The sequence below is a fragment of the Pristiophorus japonicus genome, chromosome 6 (genome assembly GCF_044704955.1).
Source record: "Pristiophorus japonicus isolate sPriJap1 chromosome 6, sPriJap1.hap1, whole genome shotgun sequence".
In the NCBI taxonomy this organism is placed as follows: Eukaryota; Metazoa; Chordata; class Chondrichthyes; family Pristiophoridae; genus Pristiophorus; species Pristiophorus japonicus.
Window position 1 is genome coordinate 146,253,502 of NC_091982.1, and position 9,688 is coordinate 146,263,189.

At 47.2% G+C, this 9,688-nt stretch overlaps 1 protein-coding gene and 1 pseudogene across 1 annotated transcript in view; one reads left to right on the forward strand and one right to left on the reverse strand.

Moving 5' to 3' along the window:
• LOC139265816 (E3 ubiquitin-protein ligase rnf168-like) overlaps nucleotides 1-2,876 on the reverse strand; it is a 39,123-nt gene extending 36,247 nt beyond the window's left edge. The window contains exon 1 of the mRNA XM_070883270.1: nucleotides 2,382-2,876. Coding sequence (XP_070739371.1) covers nucleotides 2,382-2,700 — 319 coding nt within the window. The 5' untranslated portion in view covers nucleotides 2,701-2,876. The remainder of the gene's footprint in view (nucleotides 1-2,381) is intronic.
• A 954-nt stretch (nucleotides 2,877-3,830) lies between these two features.
• Nucleotides 3,831-4,974, forward strand: LOC139265497 (protein C3orf33 pseudogene; annotated as a pseudogene).
• Nucleotides 4,975-9,688: the final 4,714 nt, after the last annotated feature.

Consider the following 9,688-nt stretch of genomic DNA (forward strand, 5'->3'; position numbering starts at 1 on the left):
CCATTAATTTCCCCAACACAATTTCCCAACTAATAAGGATTTCCCTCAGTTCCTCCTCCTTACTAGACCCTCTGACCCCTCTTGTATCCGGAAGGTTGTTAATGTCCTCCTTAGTGAATACCGAACCAAAGTACTTGTTTAATTGGTCCGCCATTTCTTTGTTCCCCGTTATGACTTCCCCTGATTCTGACTGCAGGGGACCTACGTTTGTTTTTACTAACCTTTTTCTCTTTACATATCTTTAGAAACTTTTGCAATCCGTCTTAATGTTCCCTGCAAGCTTCTTCTCGTACTCCATTTTTCCCTGCCCTAATCAAACCCTTTGTCCTCCTCTGCTGAGTTCTAAATTTCTCCCAGTCCCCGGGTTCACTGCTATTTCTGGCCAATTTGTATGCCACTTCCTTGGCTTTAATACTATCCCTGATTTCCCTTGATAGCCACGGTTGAGCCACCTTCCCTTTTTTATTTTTACGCCAGACAGGAATGTACAATTGTTGTAGTTCATCCATGCGGTCTCTAAATGTCTGCCATTGCCCATCCACAGTCAACCCCTTAAGTATCATTCGCCAATCAATCCTAGCCAATTCATACCTCATACCTTCAAAGTTATCCTTCTTTAAGTTCTGGACCTTGGTCTCTGAATTAACTGTTTCATTCTCCATCCTAATGCAGAATTCCACCATATTATGGTCACTCTTCCCCAAGGGGCCTCGCACAACAGGATTGCTAATTAATCCTCTCTCATTACACAACACCCAGTCTAAGATGGCCTCTCCCCTTGTTGGTTCCTCGACATATTGGTCTAGAAAACCATCCCTTATGCACTCCAGGAAATCCTCCTCCACCGTATTGTTTCCAGTTTGGTTAGCCCAATCTATGTGCATATTAAAGTCACCCATTATAACTGCTGCACCCTTATTGCATGCACCCCTCATTTCCTGTTTGATGCCCTCCCCAACATCACTACTACCGTTTGGAGGTCTGTACACAACTCCCAATAACTTTTTTGCCCTTTGGTGTTCTGCAGCTCTACCCATATAGATTCCACATCATCCAAGCTAATGTCCATTCTAACTATTGCATTAATCTCCTCTTTAACCAGCAATGCTACCCCACCTCCTTTTCCTTTTATTCTATCCTTCCTGAATGTTGAATACCCTTGGATGTTGAGTTCCCAGCCCTGATCATCCTGGAGCCATGTCTCCGTAATCCCAATCACATCATATTTGTTAACATCTATTGGCAGAGTTAATTCATCCACCTTATTACGGATACTCCTTGCATTAAGACACAAAGTCTTCACACTTGTTTTTTTTTAAAACACCCTTTGTCCTTTTAGAATTTTGCTGTACAGTGGCCTTTTTGTTTTTTGTCTTGGGTTTCTCTGCCCTCCACTTTTCCTCATTTCCTTTTTGTCTTTTGTTTTTGTTTCCCTCTGTCTCCCTGCATTGGTTCCCATCCCCCTATCATATTAGTTTAACTCCTCCCCAACAGCACTAGCAAACACTCCCCCCAGGACATTGGTTCCAGTCCTGCCCAGGTGCAGACCGTCCGGTTTGTTTATTGTTTATTGTTCAAAAATCTGTCTATCTGCATCTTAAATATATTCAATGGGGGTCGAGAATTCCAAAGATTCACAAGCCTCAGAAGAAATTACTTCTCATTTCCATTTTAAATGGGCAACCCCTTATTCTGAAATTATGCTCCCTAGTCCTAGAGTCCCCATTGGGGGGAAACATCCTCTCTGCATCTACCCAGTCACATCCCCTTGGAATCCTATAATTTCATTAAGATCACCTCTCATTCTTCTCAACGCCAATGTGTGCAGGCAGAACCTGCTCAACCTTTCTTCGTAAGACAGCCCCCTCATCTCAGGAATCACTGAACTGCCTCTAATGCAAATATATCCATCCTCCAATAAGGAGACCAAAATTGTACACAGTACTCTAGATGTGGTCTCACACATTTGGAGCAGGACTTATCTATTTTTATACTCCATCCCCCTCGCAATAAAAGCCAACACTCCATTTGCCTTCCTGATTACTTGCTGTACCTACCTACTCACTTTTTGTATTTCAAGCACAAGGGCCCCCAGGTCCCTCTGTACCACAGCATTCTATAGCCTCTCTCCATTTAAATAATAATTTGCTTTTTTGGTAGATTATTCCAGGTCAACAAATTGGAGAGGACCAAGGGACATGACTTAGCAAGAGTAGGAATATTCTGGCTTCTTTTTAAAGAGTGGGGAAGGGTTGGCTGTCCTGGTATTTGGGGGCAATATTGCCAATGAGCGGTCAGTCACTCAAAGCTCTCTTCCCCCCTCACCTCAACTCACCTCACCCCGCTGCTACAGTTCCCCGCCCCTCGCGGCTCTCACTCACCCTCTGCCTCTCGGGGCTCCTGGTTCCGGTGCTGGGGGAACTGCTGGCGGATCCGCTCCGCCAGCTCGGTGTTGACCAGGCTGCCGGCCCGGGTCTGAGCCCGCGCCCAGTTGGACAGGCGGCGGCGGCAGAGCGGGCAGTTGAGGTTGCTGATGGCCACCGTCTGCTGGAAGCAGGCCCGGCACAGCGAGTGCCCGCACGGCGGCGTCACCGGCTCGGCCAGCAGCTCCTGGCAGATGGGGCACAGGCACTCGGTCAGGCTGAGCTCGGGGGACGGGGCTTCGGGCTGGGCTAGGCCGTTCCGCTTCTTGCGCCCCATCTCGGCCGCTTTAGTCCAGATTGGGAGCGGCTTCACTTCATCATTCCCATTCCGCCGGACCCGCTTCGGAGCGGGGCGGGCCGAGTTGTCACTGTCGAACGGCCAATAACCGCCAGCCCGCCCTTTCAAATACCGCGGTCTCCCGCTCCCCAGCGCCTTGGCACTGCGGCTGCGCGCTCCCCGGCTGCGCCACATTGCACTGCGGCTGCGCGCTCCGAATATGCAGCGCTGCGGCTGCGCCTGCGCCACTTCGCACAGCGGCTGCGCGTTGCTAACCGGAGCCCGCCAGCAACCAACTGCGGCTCCGAATGTCAACATCATTGGCAGTCCCTCGGAATCGAGGAAGACTTGATTCCACTCTTAAAATCAATTCTTAGGTGGCTGAACAGTCCAATAAGAGAACCACAGTCCCTGTCACAGGTGGGACAAGTAGTCGTTGAGGGAAGGGGTGGGTGGGACAGGTTTGCCGCACACTCTTTCCGCTGCCTGCGCTTGGTTTCTGCATGCTCACGCCGATGAGACTCGAGGTGCTCAGCACCCTCCTGGATGCACTTCCTCCACTTAGGGCGGTCTTTGGCCAGGAACTCACAGGTGTCAGTGGAATGTGCTCCGAATGTGCACAAATGCAGTTCCAAGTTTGACAGCCTCCATCGGTGTAGGACTGCTCCTGGGCCTGGCCAAGGTGGCCATTAACCAGTCCGGGCAGCGGGCGGTCGAGGGAGTCGTTCAGCCCGACTGCCTGCCTCTCTTCTGCAGTTACATCGAGCCAGGGTGTCCACCGGACTGGAGTGCATCATCACCCCCGGTAATTAAATTTTAATTTGATTCTTCAGTGTTAAAACTTAAATTTGTTTAATTTGTCGATTTTAGTGACCCTTTAATGGGCCCAAGTTTCCACACGATAAAAAACGGGCACCCCTCCGAGCTAGGCGCCGTTTTTCACGCCACAAAGTACGCCTAAAAAAAACCTCCGTATTCTCCACCTCCCTCCAACACCGCCTTCAATGTGCCAGCGCAGTCTTTGGTCATCTAAAGAAGAGAGTATTTGAAGACCAGAACCTTAAAACTGGCACAAAGCTCATGGTCTACAGAGCAGTAGTGATACCTGCCCTCATACATGTTTCTGAGACATGAAGTATATACAGCAGGCACATCAAAGCACTGGCGAAGTACCACCAACGCTGCCTCCAGAAGATCCTGCAAATCCATTGGCAGGATAGGCGCACTAACGTCAGTGTTCTCGCCCAGGCTAACATTCTCATTGACACGCTCGATCAGCTCCGATGGACGGGCCACATTGTCCATTGTCCATATGCCCGATACGGGACTCCCAAAGCAAGCGCTCTACTCGGAACTTGGGCATGGCAAACGAGCCACAGATGGGCAGAGGAAACGCTTCAAAGACACTCATCATAGGCAGTCCCTCGAAATCGAGGAAGACTTGCTTCCACTCTAAAAGTTACTAAATTTACTAATGTCATAGAGATACCTGAGAAGTTTATTGAAAAAGGTATTAAACTTCGAGGGAGAGTACATCAGATAACAGAAAATGGATTAGAAGTAGAACATATTCCCATTACTCTTCCTTTTATTTCATCTCTACAAAAAAAATGGCAGTCAAATGGTCATCTGATGGTGAGATTGGCTGGTTTGCGAATGACTGACGAGGGTCGAACCTGGTTAAGAGAACAAATAAAACTTTCTAACACTGTTTGGTTTCAACTTCTGAGGAGGGACAATTCTTTTATTGATTGCATTGTAAGATTAAACAAGGGTAGGTTCTCCTCAGTCTCTCTAAATGAGGAGATTTTGAGAGAAGGTCTTGGGCGAGTTGTTAATATTGAGGGCCTACACTCTAATCCCAAACTGTACTGGAGGTTGCAGACAAGGTTGCTTAAAGCAGAACTGAAAGCCCTGAAAAATGGTAAAGGCATCTGGAAAGAACCTCCTTTATTAGAAAGAATCTCCAATCATTTACAAAATTCTAAGATTTTGCATGACCTGATATCATGGGTCAGATTTCTCAGAAAAAAATAAGTTGTTAATATTCAGTTGATGAAAAATGTTGCAGAGTTACTGTGTACAGTAAATCTAACTGCTTTCCAACTAGTATGTCATGTTTTATGTCTTGTTTAAGTATGTAATTACTAGTGCAAAATGCATTACCCTGGTTTAAGATACAAAGACCCATCAGTAATGACTGTGCAAAATGTTGTATCTTGACTTGTCCAGTGTTCTAAACCATTTACGGGAATGTTGCAATTAAACAAAGTCTGTGCATTGCACTCTTTAAAAAAAAAAAAAAAAAGACACCCTCAAGGCCTCCTTGAAGAAGTTCAACATCCCCACCGACACCTGGGAATCTCCGGCTCAAGAGCGCTTAAAGTGGAAGAGAATAATCCGGGAAGGCTTTGAACACCTCGAGTCTCATCGTCGGGAGCAAGCGGAGACCAAGCGCAAACAGTGGATAGAGCGCATGACAATCCAAGCACTCCAACAAACCGGCACTCCAACAAACCGGCACTCCAACAAACCGGCACTTCAACAAACCGGCACTCCAACAAACCGGCACTCCAACAAACCGGCACTCCCAACAAACCGGCACTCCAACAAACCGGCACTCCAACAAACCGGCACTCCAACCACCGTCTGCCCAACCTCCGACAGAGACTGTAGTTCATGCATCGGACTTATCAGTCATCTGAGAACACATTTTTAATGTGGAAGCAAGTCATCCTCGACTCCGAGGGACTGCCGATGATTATGAAAATAGTGATCCTGACTGAATTTTGTTCCATAAAGCATAGTGACTGACTTGTTCCTTTAATTCATTCTTCTTCTCTCTTAGGCAGTCCCCCGGAGTCAAGGAAAACTTGCTTCCACACTAAAATGTGTTCTAAGGTGGCTGATGAATCCAATGCGAGATCTACAGACTCTGTCACAGTGGGGTAGGTTTGAAGGGATGGGTGGGTGGGGTGCTTGATTTGTCGTACGCTCCTTCCGCTGTTTGTACTTGGCTTCCGCGTGCTCCCTGCGAAGAGACTCGAGGTGTTCGGTGCCTTCTCGGATGATTCTCCTCCACTTTGAGCGGTCTTGGGCCAGGGATTCCGAGAGTCGGTGGGGATGTTACATTTTTTCAAGGAGGCTTTGAGGGTGTCCTTGAAGAGTTTTCTCTGCCCTCCTAGAACTTGCTTGCTGTGACAGAGCCCAGAGTGGAGCGCTTGTTTCGGGAGACTAGTATCGGGCATGCGGACAATATAAAAAAGTGAAATACTAGTGGCGCTGGAAATCTGAACTATAAACAGAACACAGCCCCTCTTCTATTATTTGAAGGGGCTGCTCCTCAATTTCTGGCTGAATTTCAGTCCCACACTCCTGATCTTTGGCAGGGCAGGAGCGGGCAGGTCGGAGTGCCCGGCAATGGTGCCCATTAACAGGTCCAGGCAGCGGGCGGTCGAGGGGGTCGTTCTCTCTTTCCGGCTAAGTTTGCGCCAGGGTGTCCCAGGAGATGGAGCATGTGGTGTCCACTGGTACACTCGCGGCCTTCCGCGAGAGTTGGGCACCGGAGGGACTGGAGTGCATCATCGCCCCCAGGAACAGAATTTTAATTTGATTGGCAAAGTTCCCAGTTCATGTGTAAATTTGTGGGTTCTAGTGCCCTTACCAAAAGGGGGCATTTGATTTAAAGTTATTTTTAAACTAGTTGTGGAGCTGTTGTACTCTGAGTGGCTTAGCCAGTCACGTGATGTTCACAAGACTCTTTTAACAGAAATGCTGGAAATACTCAGCAGGTCAGGCAGCATCTGTGGAGCGAGAAACAGAGTTAAGTTTTCAGGTCGATCACCTTTCATCAGAACTCTACTGGAAAGTTCTATATGTCCAAAGTAGTACAGTTACCAACTTGCTGCCTTCAGAGGTCAGATTGTCTTTTTATGCTGTTAGCGTGGTAGCTCTTAATATAGTGTTCCTGACTGAATTTGCCAGTGCACCAGCGCAGCCTTCGTCTGCCTGAGAAAGACAGTGTTCGAAGATCAGGCCTTCAAATCTGGCACCAGGCTCATGGTCTACAGGGCTGTAGTGATACCTGCCCTCCTGTATGGCTCAGAGACGTGGGCCATATACAGTAGACACCTCAAATCGCTGGAGAAATACTACCAACGATGTCTCCGCAAGACCCTGCAAATTCCCTGGGAGTATAGACGCACCAACGTTAGCGTTCTCGATCATGCCAACATCCTCAGCATCGAAGCACTGACCACACTCGACCAGCTCCGTTGGGCGGGCCACATTGTTCGCATGCCCGACACAAGACTCCCAAAGCATGCGCTCTACTCGGAACTCCTACACGGCAAGCGAGCCCCAGGTGGGCAGAGGAAACGTTTCAAGGACACCCTCAAAGCCTCCTTGATAAAGTGCAATATCCCCACTGACACCTGAGAGTCCCTGGATAAAGACCACCCTAAGTGGAGGAAGAGCATCCGGGAGGGCGCTGAGCACCTCGAGTCTCGTCGCTGAGAGCATGCAGAAAACAAACGCAGGCAGCGAAAGGAGCGTGCAGACCAGACTCCCCACCCACCCTTTCCTCCAACAACCATCTGTCCCACCTGTGACAGAGACTGTAATTTCCGTATTGAACTGTTCAGTCACCTGAGAACTCACTTTTAGAGTGTAAGCAAGTCTTCCTCGATTTCGAAGGACTGCCTATGATGATGATGATGTTCCTGACTGAATTTGCCAAATAAAGCATAGTGACAGACTTCTACCATTAATTCATTCTGGGGATGTGGGCGTCCCACCATTTATTGCCCTTGAGAAGATGGTGGTGAGCCTCCTTGAACCGCTGCAGTCCAATTGGTGAAGGTACTCCCACAGTGTTGTTATGGAGGGAGTTGCAGGATTTTGACCCAGTGACGATGAACAAATGGCGATATATTTCCAAGTCAGGATAGCGTGTAACTTGGAATTAATGCACCTACTACCCTTGTTCTTGTAGATGCTGGAGGTCACAGGTTTATAGCTGGTGGTTATGTTACTGGCCTAATGATCCAGTGACATGAGTTCAAGTCCCACTGTGGAAGCTGGGGATTTTAATTCAGTTAATTAAATAAATATGGAATTAAAAAGAAAGTTAGTATCAGTAACTAACAGTGCATCCTGTAAATAGTATACATGGTGCACCAGTGGTGGAGGGAGTGGATATTTAAGCTAGTTCTTCTGCATATCTACAGCAGGCGAGTTACTATGCTCTGTAAGAAAGAAAAACTTGGATTTACATAGCACCTTTCACAACTGCTGGACGTCTCAATGCGTCTTACAGCTAATGCAGTAGTTTTGAATGATAGCCATTACAGTGACGTGGTTGCAAGGTGACTAAGGCTGGGAACTGAATATTCAAGGGTATTTGACATTTCAGAAGGATGGGCAGAAAGGAACAGGAGGTGGGCTTGCTCTATTAATAAAGGATGAGATCAATGCTGTGATGAGAAATGATATTGGCTCAGAAGATCAAGATGTGGAATCAGTTTGGGTGGAGATAACAAATACTAAGGGAAATAAATCATTGGTGGGCGTGGTCTATATGCCCCCTAACAGAAGCTGCACTGTGGGACAGAGTGTAAATCAGGAAATAATAGGGGCTTGTAAGAAGGGTATGGCTGTAATCATGGGTCATTTTAATCTTCATATTGATTGGACAAATCAAATTGGCAAAGGTAGGCTTGAGGATGAGTTCATAGAGTATTTTAGGATTGGTTTCTTAGAACAATACCTTGTGGAACCAACCAGGGAGCAGACTGTTTTAAATCTGATAATGTGTAATAAGACTGGATGAATTAATGATCTCATAGTAAAGGATCCTCTTGGGAAGAGTAATCAAAGCATGGTAGAATTTCAAATTTAGTTTCAGGGTAAGAAAGCTAGGTCTCAAACTAGTGCTCTGAACTTAAATAAAGGCAATTACAATGATATGAAGATAGAGTTGGCTAACGTGGACTGGCAAAAGATTAAAGGGTAAGACAACAGATTAGCAGTGGCAAACATTTAATGAGATATTTCAGAACTCTCAGCAAAGATATATTCCAGTGAGAAAGATTCTTAAGAGAAGGGTGAACCATCCGTGGCTAACTAATGAAGAAAAGGATGGTATCAAATTCAAAACAAAGGCATACAGTATTGTGAAAACTAGTGGAAGGCCAGAGGATTGGGAAATTTTTAGAAATCAGCAAAGGACGACTAAAAAAAAATAGAGAAAAGACATATACAGAGTTGCGTATGCTGGTTCAGGAACACCTCAAGCTGAAGGAGAGTGTCTTAATGGCAAGATATCGCTTCCACATGCACCACCGCTCTGAGGGCCAGGACGTGGCGAGTTATATCGCAGACCTGAGATGCCTTGTTGGAACTTGCGAATTTGCTGGATTTTTGGGGGAAATGCTGTGGGACTTTTTTGTGCTTGGCATCGGCCATGAGGTCATTCTTCGCAAGCTGCTGTCCGCCAAATCCCTAGACCTGAGCAAGGCCATCACAATAGCCCAGGCATTCATATCCATGAGCGATAATACCAGACAGATATCTACCCAGCATTGAAGCTCACCGGCAAGTACTGTGCATAAAATAACGTCGCTAGCAGGCAGAACTTCATATGGCAGGGCCTACACGTCTGCAGCTGCAAGACCTAGGATAACTCAGAGTCTGCCATTGGGCATGAATGCAAATCCATTAGCACCATGTTGGCGCTGCGGGGGTAATCATCGAGCCCATCAATGTCGATTCAAGCACTCCGTGTGCAAAGGCTGCGAAACAATGGGGCACCTCCAGCGAATGTGCAAGAGTGCTGCGACTCACCACGTGGCAGAGTCGGCAGAGGATGATTGTTCCAGCGCGGATCAAGCAGAACAAACAAGAGAGGCAACTCAACCCGAGGAAGAAGTGTATGGGGTACACACCTTCACCACCAAGAGCCCTCCTATTGTGCTGAAAGTCAAATTGA